The sequence below is a fragment of the Xenopus laevis genome, chromosome 4S, assembly GCF_017654675.1.
Source record: "Xenopus laevis strain J_2021 chromosome 4S, Xenopus_laevis_v10.1, whole genome shotgun sequence".
NCBI classification, from domain to species: domain Eukaryota; kingdom Metazoa; phylum Chordata; class Amphibia; order Anura; family Pipidae; genus Xenopus; species Xenopus laevis.
Genome location: NC_054378.1, coordinates 86,529,317 through 86,549,113, shown reverse-complemented (window position 1 = coordinate 86,549,113; position 19,797 = coordinate 86,529,317). Strand labels below are relative to the sequence as shown.

Genomic DNA, 19,797 nt, shown 5'->3' with positions numbered 1-19,797 from the left:
GCAACCTGGGCGGATGTACACACGTGTGAGTGGAGGCCGGCCAGAGCGGAGAGAGGGGACTGGACTGGGGGTAGGAGACAGAGATGGTCCATGCCTGGCGGCCTCCCCCAGCTTTGCCCCTAGACAAGTGCCTCCTCTGCCTACCTCTAGTTCAGGGCCCTGCTGAGAACCTCAAATCACATTACAAAAATAAAGGTGCATAGCACAAGAAATGATGACACATGCAACACTCCATTACTGTATGACCCCAAAATATATATTGATTGGAAGTTCCGATTATATATGCCATCCCTGAGCATGTGCTATTTAGAGAAATTATTTGCTCTTTCTTTGCCTTATACTTGATATTAACTGAGCTAACATGATGCTTCACATTATAGAAGTTCAGTATCCCTTAACTGTAAAACTCCATGTCTCAAGTATTCTTTTAACCTAAATTCTACACCTGTAGTACATTTTTAGCTTTGGTATGTTTTATATTTTGGCATTAAAGCAGTTTAAAACAAAATGTCTTCATTTTGTGCTTTTAATTGTTTTAAGTAAGCTATATTTCTATAAGTATTCTACAGGGGAAGAGGAGCCAAGGCCAGTTTACCCTGTCTATAGTATCTACGTATATGGCATGGAATTCTCATTGGACAACGGGAGCATTTTTTATGGAAACTGTATCTGGATAGAAAATAGAAAGACACTAGCAAAGGGATAATATGCGATGGCTTACAGGCAATTTGCCGAAAAAAATTGTCATGCCCCATATTACTTTTTAGCATTGCAAGCAGGCTAAAATTTGCAATTGGCAAATAGTTTATGCGATGCATGCCTAGTATTTCTTGATTTTCCTACTCTTTTTAAGATTTGTTAAAGGAATAGTTCAGTGTGAAAATAAAAACTGTGTAAATAGATAGGCTGTGCAAAATAAAAAATGTTTCTAATATAGTTAGTTAGCCAAAAATGTAATATATAAAGGCTGGAGTGAACAGATGTCTAATAAAACAGCCAGAATCCAACTTCCTGCTTTTCAGCTCTATAACTCTGAGCTAGTCAGTGACTTGAAGGGGGGCCACATGGTACATTTCTGTTCAGTGAGTTTGTAATTGATCCTCAGCATTCAGCTCAGATTCAAAAGCAACAGATATGACCCATGTGGCCACCCCTCAAGTCTCTGATTGGTTACTGCCTGGTAGCCAGGGTAACCAATCAGTGTAAACCAAGAGAACTGAAAAGCAGGAAGTAGTGTTCTGACTGACTTGTTATAAATCAATTCACTCCAGCCTTTATAGATTACATTTTTGGCTAACTAACTATATTAGAAACATTTTTTATTTTGCACAGCCTATCTATTTACCCAGTTTTTATTTTTACACTGAACAATTCCTTTAAATACAAATACAATATTCATAATTACTTGTATGTGAAAATTTCCAGTATGTTGCATTTGTGGGTAACTGAATGAAGGACAGAAGCATGATGCCACCAATTCAGTGCTGTTTCGCTACCTGAAAATGACATCATGGGAGTGCCTATATACCAAAAAAAAATTCATGAGTGAATCTGAAAACCCATAATAATCAAGTGGTGGTTTGGAGATTAGTGATATTTTGCTTACCTCAAAAACATTGTAGCCATCAAAGTAGGTCACCTCGAATTGTTCTTGTAATGAAAAAAAGTTCCTCACTTTGGTAACAGCATATGAAAGGTCTTTGAAAAGCACAGCAAACACACCCCTAATTAATGTAGCTGTAGCTCCACTTCACTTCTTTTTGGCCTCCAGACATTTACCATCAGATCTGATCATGGACCCACCAGGATTGTAGGATTATAAATCTATATGACTCCCAACAGGACATGTACAATATGCCCAGATGCTCCGGAAGTAAGGATGGGTGTCCTATGAAAAGAAAAGGCATTGCTTAGTATGTAAACCATTGGATTATGGTTTAGGGAGCTCTCCCTGTATCTCAAGAAGCAAATGCTTAGATTGTAATGGTGCTATTTAAGAATGAGGATGAGATCCGCTGCATATCAATGAATAACTATTCATATTACTGTTGTGTAGAACTGAGCTTTATATTGGTTTAACCGTTGAGTCTCGCCTGCATTTGCAGTCCAAGTGTACAGTTGTATGTTCTTTACCATTATCTATAAATGACGTAGTGAGATTGGTCCAAATTACCTGTTTGGGTTTTTCCCCACTTCCTTTATTAGACCTTGTCATGTATAATTATGCATTAAGAAGGGCCAGGGAAATATTTTATAAAGATAGCAATGGTGTATGAATTGACCGGCAGGTTTACCACCAGTTAGGTGGAACAGGGTTTAAGTTTGACCAACCATTGCTGGTTAGGGTTGGGCAGCACCTGATTTACCAAGTGGGAGCCCCTAGGTCACGCGGTCCTCACGGGTGCACAAAAGTGCTAGAGCACTAGGGAGCTGCATGTCCCCAGTGCTCCCCATAGAGCGGCTGGGCAGCATGTGGTCCTACTAATAATCTGCCATCCTAGGCCCAGGCCTTTGTGGACTTGCCGCAAATCCGGGCCTTGAGTTGGGTGTGGGTCAGACTGGGGAAGTTCACTCCTCTTTGCTCCTAAAGTTTCCTCATCTTTTAACCAGTGACACACTCAGAAGTAGAAAGAGAAAATTTGCGAGCGCATGGTTTTGCCTTAAAAAATAATTACAAAAAATGAGGTGTTAGTCCCACACTTTGGCCAAAATATATAAACTCTGGTGCCACGTAAAGGCCCCTCATTGTACATGAGTCCTACACTATTTGTGAGCATTATAAATTTGTAGTGCATTTAAAATCAAGTCCCCCAGTAAACATGTGACTGAGTAATAAGACCACTATGCACTTTCCCTTAACTCAGGGGCTATAGTGAAATAGCAAAGAGCTTTTTAGCCCCAAGCCAATTAACATACATCTATATGTGATTCCCTGTTTTAAAGGCTAAACGGCAGCCAGACAATATTTGGCTGCAATTTGTAACACAGAAAGAAATCGTCAGCACTCGGTCTAACTCACACTGTGGCATTGACCAGCTGCCGTAGACAACATTGTCCCAGCGCTCAGACTCCACATTCTGGAGTTGAACAGCTGCCGAAAACGATAAAAAGCCAATATTTATCGTTTTCGGCAGCTGGTCAACTCCAGAATGTGGGTTTTTGTACTTATGATGCTCTCCATCTTTTTTTTTTTTTTTTACATATGAATGTAGCTTACGGATAAAAAAAGGTTGGGGACTCCTGGCATAGAGGTATAACAGCTCTATGACAGCTGTCATCATAACACCCTTTTTGTTTTTTGGCAGAATTTCTCAACCACACTGCACATGTTCAGTTGATGTAGGTTGCTGTACATACTTACGGGCTTAGTATTTTAGTATGCAATAACATTCATGCAATTAGAGGGCAAATCAACCCAAAATAAAAATGTGCCTAATAATAGAAAACAGAATTCTAAGCAACTTTTCAACATACATCAATGAAATGTTTTCAGTGCTTTTAAAGTTATTTGAAAAAACAGTTGCTATCAAAAGCAGCAAGCCTCTTTGTTAGTTTTTCAACAATGTTGCAAGAGTCTTGGTTCCCCAGTAAAGACAGATCTGTTGGCTTGTCTTACATTGTTTCAAAAGTCTAAGCCTTTGGGCAGAGAATAGAAAGGGACAGACACTGCTTTCGGCAGCATTACACGAAGGGGCATATTTACTAGGCTCGAGTGAATGATTAGAATACAAAAAACTTCGAATTTCGAAGTTTTTTTTTGGCTACTTCGACCATCGACTATGACTTCGACTTCGTTCCACTATTCGACCATTCAATAGTCGAAGTACTGTCTCTTTAAAAAAAAACTTAGACCACCTACTTCGCCACCTCAAACCTAGCGAGGTACAATGTTAGCCTATGGGGAAGGTCCCCATAGGCTTTCTAGGCAATTTCTGATCGAAGGAAAATCGTTCAATCGATGGATTAAAATCCTTCGAATCGTTCGATTTTTCCTATGATCGTTTGAACAAACGAATTGCGGTAAATCCTCCGACTCCGACACCCCTTGATATTCGACCAATAGTAAATGTGCCCCGTAGTGTGCAGTTTCAGGTATTTTGCAGGACATCTAGGGACACATTTACTTAGCTCGAGTGAAGGATTACAAGGAAAAAAACTTCGAAATTCAAATGTTTTTTCTGGCTACTTTGACCATCGAATTGGCTACTTCGACCTTCGACTACGACTTCGAATCAAACGATTCAAACTAAAAATCATTTTAAAAACTAAAAATCGATAGTCGAAAGTACTGTCTCTTTAAAAAAAACTTCGACCACCTACTTCGCCACCTAAAACCTACCGAGGTACAATGTTAGCCTATGGGAAGGTCCCCATAGGCTTTCCTAGCTTTTTTTGATCGAAGGAAAATCGTTCGATCGATGGATTAAAATCCTTTGAATTGTTCGATTTGAAGGATTTAATTGTTCGATCATACGATTTTTCCTACGATCGTTCGAATGAACGAATTGCGGTAAATCCATATTCAAAGTCAAAGGATTTTACTTAGACGGTCGAATATCGAGGGTTTATTAAATGCTTCAAAGTCTATGGGCGACAAAATGTTATTTACACATAACAATATTTTTCACCCATTGGAGTCTATGGGCATCTTTTTTTTTTACAAGAAATTTTGCTCATCACTAATGATATCTTTTAATCTATAGAACTTTTCCAATGAGGTCATATTCTTTATCCAACATGCCACTGAACACTGACCAGGTGGGTTAGACCATTTTGCATTACTCATTCTCTGAAATCAGCATGTTATATGCATGCCATCATATGAATGCAATAGCAAAACAGGAAAAGTTTAAAACAAAGAGATCAATATTGAAATAAATATATCTTGCTGAATCACATGTTAAGATTAACAAAGGTCCGGGGCCAGATGGTATTCAACCCAGGGTAATTAGCGAGCTTAGCTCTGTGATTGCCAAACCTCTTTACTTAATTTTTCAGGATTCATTGAGATCTGGCATAGTGCCGAGAGACTGGCGAATTGCTAATGTGGTGCCTCTATTCAAAAAAGGATCCCATTCTCAGCCTCAAAACTATAGACCAGTTAGTCTGACGTCAGTGGTAGGAAAGCTTTTCGAAGGGTTAAAAAAGGATAAGATACTGGACTTCATAGCAAATCATAATACTATGAGTTTGTGCCAGCATGGTTTTATGCGTAATAGATCTTGCCAGACTAACTTAATTTCTTTTTATGAAAAGGTAAGTAGAGACCTCGATTCTGGGATGGCAGTGGATGTGATTTACTTAGACTTTGCTAAAGCATTTGATACAGTGCCACACAAAAGGTTACTGGTTAAATTAAGGAATGTTGGCCTGGAACATAGTATTTGTACCTGGATAGAGAACTGGCTAAAAGATAGACTACAAAGAGTGGTGGTAATTGGACCAGTGTTGTTAGTGGAGTACCGCAGGGCTCTGTACTAGGTCCCTTGCTTTTCAACTTGTTTATTAATGACCTGGAGGTGGGCATTGAAAGTACTGTTTCTACTTTTGCAGATGATACTAAATTGTGCAGAACTATAGGTTCCATGCAGGATGCTGCCACTTTGCAGAGTGATTTGTCTAAATTGGAAAACTGGGCAGCAAACTGGAAAATGAGGTTCAATGTTGATAAATGCAAGGTTATGCACTTTGGCAAAAATAATATAAATGCAAGTTATACACTAAATGGCAGTGTGTTGAAGGTTTCCTCAATTGAGAAGGATCTAGGGGTTTTTGTAGATAACAAGTTGTCTAATTCTGGGCAGTGTCATTCTGTGGCTACTAAAGCAAATAAAGTTCTGTCTTGCATAAAAAAGGGCATTAACTCAAGGGATGAAAACATAATTATGCCTCTTTATAGGTCCCTGGTAAGTCCTCATCTGGAGTATGCAGTGCAGTTTTGGACTCCAGTCCTTAAGAGGGATATAAATGATCTGGAGAGAGTGCAGAGACGTGCAACTAAATTGGTTAGAGGGATGGAAGACTTAAATTATGAGGGTAGACTGTCAAGGTTGGGGTTGTTTTCTCTGGAAAAAAGGCGCTTGTGAGGGGACATGATTACACTTTACAAGTACATTAGAGGACATTATAGATAAATAGCAGGGGACCTTTTTACCCATAAAGTGGATCACCGTACCAGAGGCCCCCCTTTAAAATAGAAGAAAAGAACTTTCATTTGAAGCAACGTAGGGGGTTCTTCACAGTCAGGACAGTGAGGTTGTGGAATGCACTGCCGGGTGATGTTGTGATGGCTGATTCAGTTAATGCCTTTAAGAATGGCTTGGATGATTTTTTGGACAGACATAATATCAAAGGCTATTGTGATACTAAACTCTATAGTTAGTATAGGTATGGGTATATAGAATTTAATTAAAAGTAGGGAGGGGTATGTGTATGGATGCTGGGTTTTCATTTGGAGGGGTTGAACTTGATGGACTTTGTCTTTTTTCAACCCAATTTAACTATGTAACTATGTAACTATGTAACAATTGACACCATTAATCAGTTATATATTGTTTACTAACGCTGATAGACAATTGTGTTAACCAGTGCAAAGTCTGCACCCAGTATAAAGTTCTGTACTTATAGAAGCCTGCACTGTTTCACACTCAGCTCTCATACTCAGTATTTACTAGGTAAGACAGAGGTTGCACAAAAAGCTGACTAATTAGGATAGCGTTACATAGGAAAACAAGTGACCAATCACATTGGGGTTCCCAACTCCAGAAAGACTGGAGACTAGTGGAACATCTAACAAGTCTGTTTGGCTTATTACTATAGATATACCATGACCTGTATGTATGAGAACCTTTACAGATTTTACACTTAGGTTTTGAAGGCCAACTACCGTGACTCATGCTGTTTTGTGACTATGATTCATGTTTGTGCACTAACTAGTTTGTGGCTTATTAGTTCCTTAACCACCGCCTGTACAAGGCTTTTCCTTCCGGTCTTTATTGCTGTTACCTGGATTTGGTGCTGACAAATTGCACAGCAAAAGAATACATGTAATACAGGCTAGAAGAAGTAAATTATTTGCTATGTAGAAATATAATTTATCAGGTTGATCAGGTTAGTGATGTCGGACTGCTATTATTCTGAACACTGTACCTCCAGTGTATGACCCAGGCCACCGACTCTGCTAACAGTGGGGGAGGGGGCGATTTCATAGGCAAAACTAAAATCCCTTATTATATACCTCTTTCTGGGACACAGTCTTATTTTTTTTTTTTTTTTAATCAAATCTTCATGAGCAGGTGACGGCTCAGTATTGTGAATTTTCTGACTGTAGTATGTATGTTGTGGCAATGGACTGAGCATTGACTTACTTTACTTTAACTTAGCCAAACAAAGGACCATTTTTTAACATGGTAAAAATATAGATTTTTTAAATCTGTAATTCATTTTATTTCTGACAAATGACTGATTAACTGTACTTTTTGCCAAGTTAACCTACTGAGACCCTGGTATAAGGATTATTTGGCCATGAAGATTTCTCCATAGACAGCAGAGCACTTGATGTTTTGTTTCAAATCCACTATAAAATACCACTACGGTCACACAGTGGGCTGAGAGTAGGTTGGTGGGCATATAGCAAATATGTTGCAGAGCATCTTGGCTCATAGAAGCAGTCAACTTTGACTCTTCCTACAATTGTCCACCCCTCTGCTTCTTAAAATCTCTACTGTATTTTGTAAAAAGTATTCCTCCTCATGTACAGTACTTGCTGTTTCTTATCTTAGTTTCTATTTCTCTTCATTTGTTATTCTATAAGCTTTTTGTGTCTGCCTTTTAACTTCTATGGCAAAATCTGTCTGTCTGTCTCATTCTATTTTCTTGGGGCAAAGCAAATTCACGGAGTGCCATCCAAGTGTTCAAAGCACTTAATTCACATTAACATGGTTCCTGTGCTGATGCTGTGCAGCTACTCAATACCAAAATTAATTAATTCTTGTTCATGCTTTAGATTTGTTGATAACAAAATACTAGCTACTATGGAGGGCACTAACTCTGAAACCTCTACTGAATTTCAACTGGAGAATGACCAAGTGAGAGAATGCTTTAGCATTTTGACTCGTACATTTCAACCATAAAGAAAGGAAGAAAGGGGGTGGAAGAAGGCGTGGATTAGCATCTGAAATCTATAAATGAACTTACACATGTAACAACCACACTTTTTTTTCCCAAGCAGCTAAACCTTCAGCACAATACAAAGACATCAGCAGCATATTATTTTGGTTTCAGATTGACAAATACCATTATGCAGCAGGATATGAGATACCCACAGCCTTCAGTTTTTTGGATGGATCCAAGTAGAAACCCACCATTGCCAAGCCAAGTCAACATGCCTCTACCACCCCCATTCCCAGACTTTAGGCGAAAACGACGAAAAAATAGTACTTGTACGTACTTGCTGATCATGTTTCTTCTGGTTGTACTGGCACTATTTGGAGTTGGTCTTGGCACCTATAAAATTATTGAGTTGCAAAGGCAACTGGACAACATAAAAGAGGTATGTGATATATTAATGTTTGTTTTTTTCTATATTCGAACCTTAAGTATCTTGTCAGTGTTTTTAACTGGCAGTATTGAAAAGCTTTTTCAATTTCTGAGGTTGCATTTGGAGCCCACTAGTAACCCCTCAAACAGGGATCCCCTACAGCCATTAAGCTGATGGGCTCTGCTGTCCCAATGTCGTGATGTACTGCTGTACTTTATGGCAGGGCTTTCATTGAAAGATTATCATAAACGAACCGTAAAACTGTTTGTTCTCTCATATGTGATTAGCATGGTGGTTTTAAATTTATGATGGAAATAATAATGCAATGTGTTAATGCAAGATATTTTTCAACAATATTATTTAAAAAACAAATATTAGGTAGTTAACTTATTAAAGGTTGTGCTATATCCGTACATATTTATTTTATCAAATCTTTCTATTGTCTAAATAATTTTCAGTGTTAGTTAAGACATTATTTGCTTAGGGTCACAGGTCAAGGACTTTTAAAAAAATTATTTACATGTGACCACCTGAGCTTTCTCCTTCTCCTTAGGCTTAAGCTGATAATTATTTTTGGAAATGCAAATTCATCATAAATGTTTTCTTTCCAGATTTCTGGTGACAAAGGTCCTGCTTTGGAGAAATTAGTTGGTGAGTTACAAAATGTTTTACTACATTTTTACTAATCATGTCCCAGTCTTATCACATACGGCTGATATTACCTATAGAATAAAAGTGTTGAATAAGTCACTGGTCATGGTTTAGATGTGAGAAAGTTTCCAGTTTTAGCTGTGGCATTTGCAACATTTGCTGGTCCATTTGAAATGGTCAGGTACTAATATCTATTTCTTTCTTATGGCCAATGTGGGCAATTAAAGGAAAACTATACCCCCGAAATGAATAATTAAAGTGTACTTGTCAACCCAGACTCAAAAATCGGTATAATAAAAGTCCTTTTAAAATTAAACATGAAATCCAATTTCTATTTTTTATTCAAGTATTCATAGCTGTTGTAAACTCATTTAAAAATCTTAGCTGTCAATCAAATATTGTCTGCCCCTCCTCTATGCCTTAGTCACAGAGGCAGGGGCAGGAAATTGCTTTCACTTTCCATTCAGCACTTCCTAGATGTCACTGACTGCACTCCCCACATTCCCCTGCAGTGACGGGCGGATTTGTCCCATTTCGCTTCACGAAACGCCATCTTATTTTGGATGCCAGCATCTTGTTTTGGACTCCGGCGTCCATTTTTTGGACGCCGGCGAAAATGCACGTATTTTCACTGCAGTTACGTGAATTTATTTGCCAGCGGCGAAATGCAGGAATTTGCCGCAAATTTGTGCCTGCCGAATAAATTCAACTTCACAGTTTATTTGTGTATCCAGGGCATGATGGGATGGACATGGGTCCCCCCATTCTGGTGCACAAACATGATTCTGAGATGATGCAAGGCTTGCCCTAATAACAGTGTCCACAAAATGTATTTACATGAAGCAGGGTATTACCTATGAGCTGTTTTATGCAATATATTTTAATAAGGTATTTTATAGGTATTACCAGTCGCACTCTCACTTTGTGTTTAGGTTTAAACTAGGGTTAGCTACATCAGACTGGGGGATTTAGCCAATGAAAAGTAATTCTTGCTCTCATTACAGGGCTAACCAAACACCCATTTGAGAAGAAAGAAAGTAGACTTGCTGCACATGTAACAGGTAGGTAATAGTGTTTGTTTTCGAATGTGTCGAGCAATGTATTCATAACCTTTAAATCCTTGGACATGGTAACTACAAATACAATCAGGCCAAGACTTTTGAAGTCCTTGCCCAGCTACACTGCTTTCAGTATACATGCCAATTTGGCTGATCAAAGGACGTTTGAGTCTCTACTAACTTTTAAGTTGCATGTTATATCCTTATATGCAGTAGGGGCCCTTGCCTGATGAAAAGGTTCTTTAATCATCAAAGCAGGAATGTAGGGGGTATGGGACCAGTGGCATAAATAGATATTACTGCCCCCTCCCAGCAAATTATTTTTCCGGCCCCCAAAATGTCTAGAAGTTGACCTGCTTTACCAATATTAAATACAAATTAGGGCAGTGGTCCCCAACGAGTGGCTTGTGAGCAAAATCACCAACCACTTGGATGTTGCTCTCATTGTCCTAAAAGAAGGTGCTTATTTTTGAATTCCTGGCTTGGAGGCATGTTTTTAGTATAAAAACCAGGTTTATGGCCAAACAAAGCCTTCTTTAGGCTGCCAATAAACACAGGGCTACCATAGCCAATCATATAGTCAATTTTTTTACATTTGAATGTGGCTCACTGGTAAAAATGGTTGGGGACCCCTGAATTAGGGCCTCTATACCTCCTGGGCCTCCCTGCAGCTGCAGGGTCTGCTACCTCTGTAGTTATGTCCCTGTATGGGACTGATACTGGATCCTTAAAGGTTGAAGGAACAATATTGTTTTAGTTTTCTATGGTTGACTGAACTACTTAATGGGGCAGTATTGTTCTTATGAAAACAATGAATAAGGTTTGTGCTAAACATACTATTTTCCTGTTTTTTCTTACACTGAAGAAGAAAGTGAAACCAATTTCACTTCATAAATCTATCACTTCCTGGTTCTGCCCAGTTAGTCAATAGAGGACCGTGTCGTAAAACAGAGGGCTGCCTCATTACTATAGCTATTATTATCATTTAAAAATGCCCAATTTTTTTTCAGGTAAAGAAGGAAAAAAATTGCCGCTAGAATGGGAGGAAACATTTGGACGTGCTTTCACCTCTGGCATCCAATATAAAAACCAAAGCCTAGTGGTAAACCAGACTGGCCTGTACTTCCTTTATTCATCTATTTACTTCAGAAACACTTCCTGCCAGAGTAAAGAATTGTCCCATACAGTCTACAAGAGGTCCCAGAGGTACCCTGCAGAGCTCACACTGATGCAAAATACAGAGTATCAATACTGCACCTCCAATAACAAATGGGGAAGGCACAGCTATCTGGGTGCTCTGTTTAACTTGACCACTGATGAAATGTTGTATGTCAATGTCTCAGATGTTGAACTTGTCAGTTTTGACGAATCCAGGACATATTTCGGGCTTTACAAACTCTGACGAGGAATTGTATCTTAACAAAATACAATGGAAAAAATTAACAATGTTAAAACTTAATAATAGCCTTAGGAATATGACCTGCTAATTATATATAACTGCAGTGTTATACAGTGCAACCCTATTCCAGAATTCCCCAACCCAATGATACTGACTGTCATCAGTGTTGAGATATATGTAGCTCTCAATGAGAGAGTTTGTTCCTTTATTTATCACTGTAGCATCCCTGACATCTTCAATAAGGAATGTTCTTGTAATTCAAATAGAAATCAAATTTACCCAGTCATGACCAAATATTAGGCTGAAGAACTGGTAATTGTAGTATCAATAGCACATGTGATATTAGTCATCCATGTTGCTTGTAGTGGTCCAAAAGTACAAAGGATGACTGAACTGAAAGAATTTAGCATTTTGCACAGGAGAAAAAAAATACCCTTTTGTTCAAAAGGAAACGGAACAAACAGCAGAGATAGCAAAGTGTGAGGTGATGCAGGATTTTGTTTAACAGAAGATGTAGGGCTGCAGAGTTCCTGCCCAACCACTCTCAAGTCATCAAGTCAAGTGAGAAATATGAAAGGAGAAAATGAGAACTCCAATTTGACTTGCTTGTGTTGTGTGGGCACCAATAGATGGAATGGAAGAAACCAGCCCTAGAGATGATTACATTATTCACAATACAGCACAGTATCACGAAAATCAGTTTCACTGTCACTAAAGAAGAGGAGGCCATATTTATGAAATAGTGTTAGATTTACTATTTATATTACACTAAATGTCTGTTTTTGTAAATATATAGATATGTAACTGACAGGATTATTTAACATGTGCACCAGGAAGTAGCATTCCAGATTATAGAAAAAAATTGAAAATAAAGATTTACATTTTTGCCAATTTCTGTCATAATATCTGTTTACGCAACACTGTAAACGATGGTCTTTTTCTGCTGGATTTGTTTTTCACATATAATAGATAGAAGTGCACATTCGCTGGTGAGGTTTACAGTTTTTTTCTACAATTCACAAATTTGAATTTTGATAAATATGTCTCCCTGGTGCAGAATTATAATATTTAGAGATTGCAATTGTGCTGCAATATTTGTAAATAGTGGTAGAAAAATCTTGGCTGAGAAATTAATTTCAAAGGTTTTAAGCGTAAAAAGTGCAAAAGCAGAATAAAAAGTCCCCTCCCCCTGCTGCACTGCGGGTGTGTTCTGTGCCCCTTGTGTCCGTTCTCTGCAAAGAGCATTGCTCTCTTCTGTCTGATTTGGATAAATGTTTAAGAATACTGATAAATACCAAAGGCCAAAAATCCATTAAAAAGTTAGGTTACACTACGGGAGCAATTCTCTAAAATGGAGTTACCATTTCTTTATAATAAAAGCCTATAGCAGGCTATACTATATTCACTTTCACTACTGGTTGGTTAATAGATCTTGCAAGTTGAACACAACATTTTTGTGTTATTGATGACTCCAAATATTATACAACCTATATGTTCCAGTGGGCTAAAAACACAAACAAAATGCAACAAAAGTTGGTGCACCATTTCGCATACAATGGGGTAAAATTGGCCCCCCAAAAAAAGAAATGAAAGCTATCAAAAAAAACTTGCTGTTTTTTCGTGTTTTAATTTGCAGTAATGCGACGCTGAATCCGGGCTTCAATTTGGGATTAGGATAAATTCTGGCGCTTTTTGCAGGTGTTCAGTCTAACCAAATACAATATTATTCATAATTATAATGAAATCACGCTCTGGATGACTGAATGTGGCAATTCTCTTTCTTAATTGATAACATTTTTTTAATGTGCTCAAATTTGAATATGGAATTTGAGTTTTGGACTTTGTTTAGTATTCATCTAAATGTTTCTGTGCAGGATTCGGTATTATTCCAAATTTAAAATTGGTGGATTAGGTGCAATTTAGTTTGCAGTTTAACCTTCATACAACTAGTTGTTTTCAGATAGATCACCAGAAATAATGACTTTTGCCAATTACTTTCTATTTTCTATGTGTCATCGATTTTCTAATATTGAAGTGTAAAGTGTCATTTTTCACCTTCTAAAGCAGCTCTGGGAGGGGGGGTCGTCGACCCTGTAAACTGTTCTAAATGGATACATTTAGTTGATACATTTCTTATCTTTATCCCTGCTGAGCAGAATCTCTGGGTTTCATTACAGGCAGCTGTTAGAATTGATACAATAGTTGTTAATACTCCAGAGATGCTGCTGAGAAATGTATCAACTAAATGTTGCAAAATTGTAACAGTTCAGAATCTGCACCTGAATTACTGAGCTGCCAGACTCAAACACCAGAGACACAACATTAAACTTTAAACTTCGATTTTGGAAAAACAGTAAAAAATAAATAACCGAAAGTAATTGAATTGAAGCTTTATTTCTATTGAACAATCTGAAAACAACTGAACTGAAAACAGTTTTTGGAAGGTGAACAACCCTTTTAATTAGGTAAGACTGCTAAAATTCTTAGAAATCCCAGGCAGTTATTCCTGCCTTCATTTGTGTTTGCTATAGATCAAATCTTCTTTCAAATGGCAAAATTTCTTAAGGTGGTCATGCACGGAGAGATCCGCTCATTTGGCGATGTCGCACACCTTGAGATGGGCAATATCGGGCTGATCCGATCGTGGGCCCTAGGGCCCAATGATTGGATCCTAACGAATGAGAACGGGTGGTCGGATCGCGGGACCGCATCAATGAGCAGATGCGGCCGCATTCCGACTGGATTTTTAGTCACATCTGATCGAGAACTGGCAGACTTTCGGTCAGATCTCGATCGGGGAAGCCCGTCGGGGGGGCCCATACACGGGCCAATTAGCTGGCGACTCGGTCTGTCGGCAGCTTTTATCGGCCCGTGTATGGCCACCTTTAGAGTGCAATTGGATTTAGAAGATCAAAAAGAAAAATATTTCTAGTCAGCAAACCCTGTCCTTGTTTGTATGCACAACAAAATGAGTCCAGCAAGAAAAGCCAGTTTTGCTCTTAAATTCCATTTTGGTGGAATACACTATGGACTAAATCTTAGTTGATGGCTTTTAAATCACAGCCAGGAAGATTTACATAATGTAATGCAATGTAATCAGAAACTACCTTAGTTATGCTTTAAAACCAAATAATGCAACTATGGGGACCAGACAGCATAGAACAGTGATCCCCCAACCAGTAGCTCATGAGAAACATGTTGCTCACCAACCCCTTGGATGTTGCTCCCAGTGGCTTCACACCAGGTGCTTACCTTTGAATTTCTGCTTTGGAGGCAAGCTTCAGTTGCATAAAAACAGGTGTACTACCAAATACAGCCTCCTGTATGCTGCCAGTCCACACAGGTGTTACCAAATAGCCAATCACAGCACTTGTTTTGCACTAGCAAAAAACATTTTTGTGCAATAATAACATAATAATAACATTAATAACATAATAATAATAATAATAATAACATTGTCGTCAGTTTTATTACTGGAGGCAACTGATGTCTGTAGATTGGGGTAAACCCAAAGTCTGTCTGTCAGCTAGAAGCAAATAAATCCATTTTATCTGGTGAAGTTCACAATTTCTGAGAGCTTTTCCTCTTTATCTTACAAATAAATGTTATATAGGTTAATTAACTGCCATTAGTGCTTTCTAGTCTAGGTTTTTTTTGCCTTAAGCAGATAGAATGATTAGAAAGGAGTTGATTTGTATAACTGTAACTGATAGAACTGAATACAATTAAGCATTAGTAATTAGGTTAGTTTAATAAATGCTCGTGTTGCAAGTTCAGCCCCTGGTCCCTGAACACAATGTGCGAAGGATGTGGTCATCGGGACCTTTTACATTAAAAAGCATTCTGAGAGCAAATATAGCACTTCCTTCCTTTGTGCAAATCACCTTTCCATTACTAATGAAACAGTTTTTTCTAAAGGCACAAAAAGTTCTAGTGTTATGTAATTAATGTAATTAAGCAAAAAAAAAGTAGTGATATTTTCTCTTTATTTTAATAGACATTGGTAATATTTAAGGGAGATAATCTATATATTATGAAAAAGAATATTCAGAGTCCCACAAAGGTGCAGTATATGCATTGAAAATAAGCATTTGTAGGGGATTCTCCCTTGATCTTTAAAATCTCAAGTCTAGTTCTCACACGACAGGCTGAATCCTAGTTTGTGGGATGTTTACATTTGCTTGTAGTCATTTTAAAAGAGAATTCAACCCTAAACTTAAAAAACCCTACCCTGCATAGACCCCCCTCCCTCCACCCCGGGCAAATGCCCCTAACGTTTTACTTACCCCTCAGTGCAGATTCAGGCATCAGACGTCATGGGCGCCATCTTCTTCTCTTCGGAATGATACAGGCGTAGCGGTGCATGAACAGTTGGAGCAATTTTCTATTTCGCGACAACTGCGCATACGATGGAAGTCACCAAAAATTTGCGAAGCACCGGTCTCTTTCTGAAGATTACCGAATCGGCTAAGGATGGCGCCTGTAAACTCTCATGCCTGAATCTGCACCGAGGGGTAAGTAAAACATTAGGGGCATTTGCCCGGGGTAACACTTAGGTTGGGGGGGGAGGAGGGAGGGGGGTCTATGTAGGGGGTAGGGTTTTTTTAAGTTTAGGGTTGAATTCTCCTTTAATCCTTTTATTTGGTCTGGCCCTGGTTTATAAGCAGATACGGGGCCCCTTAGTAGCAACCATGATGCTTGAACTGGTGAAGCTTTTCATTGTATACTTTTCATTCAACTTTTATAACAGGGTCCTTCACCTGCTGTGAAATACTGACAGTTGCATGGCTACAGATGTGCTGCTTCTAAAAAATAAGAACAGCTGGAAAATATTCTGATGGATCCCTACTTGAGTTTTACACATACAGGGGTTCATTTATAAACACAAATTTGCAACCTGGGCAGTAACTCATAGCGACCCATCAGTGATTAGCTTTTTTCAGTCAGCTCAAGGTTAAATGCTGAAAGCAATGATTTGATTGGTTGCCATGGGTTACCGCCCAGGAGCAAATTTGCCCACTGTTTATAAATGACTCCCACTAAGGCATACATACAGCCATAGAGCTTAGGAAACTGAGTATGGTTCAAGAGCAAACCATAACAATCTCTTGTACAACTGTTTGAGCTGTATAGCGAATGCTAAATTTTCCATTAACATTATCATTAATTAGGCAGCAGGACGTGGGCCGACTTTGGACTTCATTGGGCTCTAGACAAGGTACAGTTTGGTGGGTCCTATTTCTCCATCTGTTTACATACAATTTCACCCGGACTGCCAACTGCCAACAGATAACCCATACTATCTCCAACATTATGTAGTGCAATATATGCTTACACATGCCTTAATGATCCCATACACGATAATCAAAAATTCCCCCAAATTTATCAAATAGCCTCACAAATCTACAAATGCATCATCTTGCCCACACTTCCACCAAGTGTATAGGGTGGGTTACAGTAACAAACTAACAGATATTCCACAGTGCTAAAGTGGGCAGCATATACTAGTTCTGGAACTGTAGTTGATGCGTCACGAATGGAGATAAAAATACCAAGTCTGCGGTTTGGGAGGACAACATTGAAACTAGAAGTGCTGTATGGGGGCAAAGCTCTATGGAGGTGTGTGAATAAAGAGTTAAAAAAAAAAACATGTTGCAGTTGGGAGGGTTCAAGTTATCTCTGTGGAAAGATCTTTTTGTGGGAGGAAGATGGCTAAATATCCATCTGAGGTTTTCTTTTATCCTTCCAAATGATCTTTGTTAATATCGTACCACACTTTTAGCTGTCTTTAGCTGTCTCATCATTTGGGTACTGGTGAATGTTCCTGACAAAATATTGGGTGGGGGGATTTAATATAAAATAGCATGATAAGATTTTAGTGATAACATTAAACAGAGTGTGGCAGAGTGATTAATCATAAAACACCCATATGCGTAAGGTTTCAAAGTGATGGAAAGTGGGCAGAAAAGATTCAGGGTAATTGGGCAAACACACACCCTGGAGAATGAAAAAGGGCAAAACACACTTGCAGGGAAAAAGAAAGGGTAAAAAACATAAAAACAGTGCTGAAGAAGAGCTGACCATTTAGATCCATAAAGACCTTATAGGTGTATGATATGTCTCTGCAGTGTTCTGTACTAGACACCCCAAAATCATTTTAGGCCATATAGTATTCTTGTCTCTGTGTCTTGTGCCCTATTTGTGGTTGAAGAATGGGAGACAGATGTCATTATATCTGCAGTTTGACAAATTCACCTACAGTACGTCAATGCAGTACAGGCAAAACAAACAGGTTTAGGTTAAGTGTACAGTCAGTCGATCAAACTTAATGGTCAAGTCAACAAAAAAATAAAATTTTGCCTAATACAAGAAAACATAATTCTAAGCAACTTATAACAATATACATTCATTACACATTTTCTATGGTTTTTAAGATATTTGTATATGTATTGCTATTAAAAGCAGTGTTCATCTGTCTCTAGTCTATTATCTGTCCCCATGGCTCAGACTGTTGATACAATGTAGTACAAGGCAGCTGATTAACAGACCTGTCTTTGCTGGGGAACTAAGACTTTTGCAACATTGCATAAAAAGTAACAGCCAGGAGCTAAGCAAATGCTGCTTTTAATAGTTTTTACAAAAAACTGGAAGAGCACTGAACATTTTTAAGAAATGCATATGTAACGTCTAATAATCAATCAAATACAAACGACCCAAAAATTGGAATAGAATTGAAATCAAGTTTTCCTACAAAAAAAATTGGAATGTCAGGAAGCCAATTAACATCTTCAAATGGTTCAATCTACCTCTGCCATTGACTTGTAAATGAACTCGACAGGTTTTAGGTGGCAAATATTCAAATTAGAACCGTTTCCAGGGTTGAGGCGTGTTAAATCTCAAGTTCAAATTCGTCTTGGTGATTTAAAAGTCGAATTTGTAAGTTTTGACCAAAAATGTTTTTGCCCATTTGAATTTACCATTCGAACTTTAATAAATCTGCCCCTTTTGTTAAATTCCTACTTGTTTTGGTTTTAAAACTCAATAAAAACATTTATACTTTAAATTTTTTTTTTTAACAATTCTATCTCATTCATTCAACTGTTGCAAAAACAGCAGTCCTTAAGTGGAGACCCTACGTTAGCCCAAGGTATTTGGTTGCAAATTTCCAAAAACAGCTATCATTTTGTTTGTGTTTTTATAATTTTATATTTTCCCCTTGCTTTACCTTTGGCTTTCTTGTTGTTTAGCTGGGACTGTAGCTTTGCAACTGCTACAGAACCTCATATTGTCTGTTTCTATCAAGGAAATCTTAAATGAAATGAATACTGTAGTTCACAATCAGGTGCTGTATGTATCTATAAACAGGTTGAGTGGCGTAAAACTGTTTAAGTGTTATGGTAAGGAAATAGCATCAAGCAGGTATAGCTCTTGTGATTGGTTATGGTTTCCCTGCAGCTCAGTTGCTAGCATGGTGTCGTCTGAATTTCCTGGCAGCCCACATTATGTGGTCTTTCGAGGCTCTGCTGAGAAATAAAATAAACTACAAGCTATTATGTGCCTCTCTGCATTGATGCAGACGTAGAGGTGGGTGGGATCCATACTTTCATGTATGAAGGGGTTACAAGATCTTTCGATTTGAAGTACTGTGAATAAAACTGTTTAGTCAAGGTGAATGCTAGACTCTGGAAAGACTTTTGACTTTTGACATTTTGATGTTTAAAAAGTAATTCTGAAATAAAGTTGCAGGATGCTGTACAATGTCATGTATTTTTAACAAATTATCTTCTGATCTCCTTATATTTCTACTGAAACAGGCAATAATAATTGAAATAGGGAAACATTAGTTCATTTTAATTCTATTTTAGTATCGTAAGCTTTATTGTCATGCGGTTTTCAAGCCCATGATCATATTATAAAAACGATCTCATACAAAACTACAAATCCATACAATACGCAAATATTCAGTAGTTGTCTGACCGGCAATTGTGAGCGTCAAAAGTGCATATTACTATTGATATTGACTAATTCACACTAAATCCATATAGATGGCAAAACATATTATGGAAAGACCCTTTATGCATAAAACTCAGGTCCAAGAAATAGGAATACAAATCCTATACTGTGCCACAGCTTATTTATAATAATATAAT

General features: G+C 38.1%; 1 protein-coding gene across 1 annotated transcript; it reads left to right on the top strand.

Annotated features, from left to right (window-relative positions):
- The first annotated feature begins 8,236 nt into the window (after positions 1–8,236).
- faslg.S (Fas ligand S homeolog) lies at positions 8,237–12,602 on the top strand. Its single transcript, XM_018259860.2, has 4 exons — positions 8,237–8,551; positions 9,151–9,190; positions 10,195–10,251; positions 11,259–12,602. Exons 1-4 carry the CDS (start codon positions 8,300–8,302, stop codon positions 11,648–11,650), a joined length of 741 nt encoding a protein of 246 aa, XP_018115349.1. The 5' UTR covers positions 8,237–8,299; the 3' UTR covers positions 11,651–12,602.
- Positions 12,603–19,797: the final 7,195 nt, after the last annotated feature.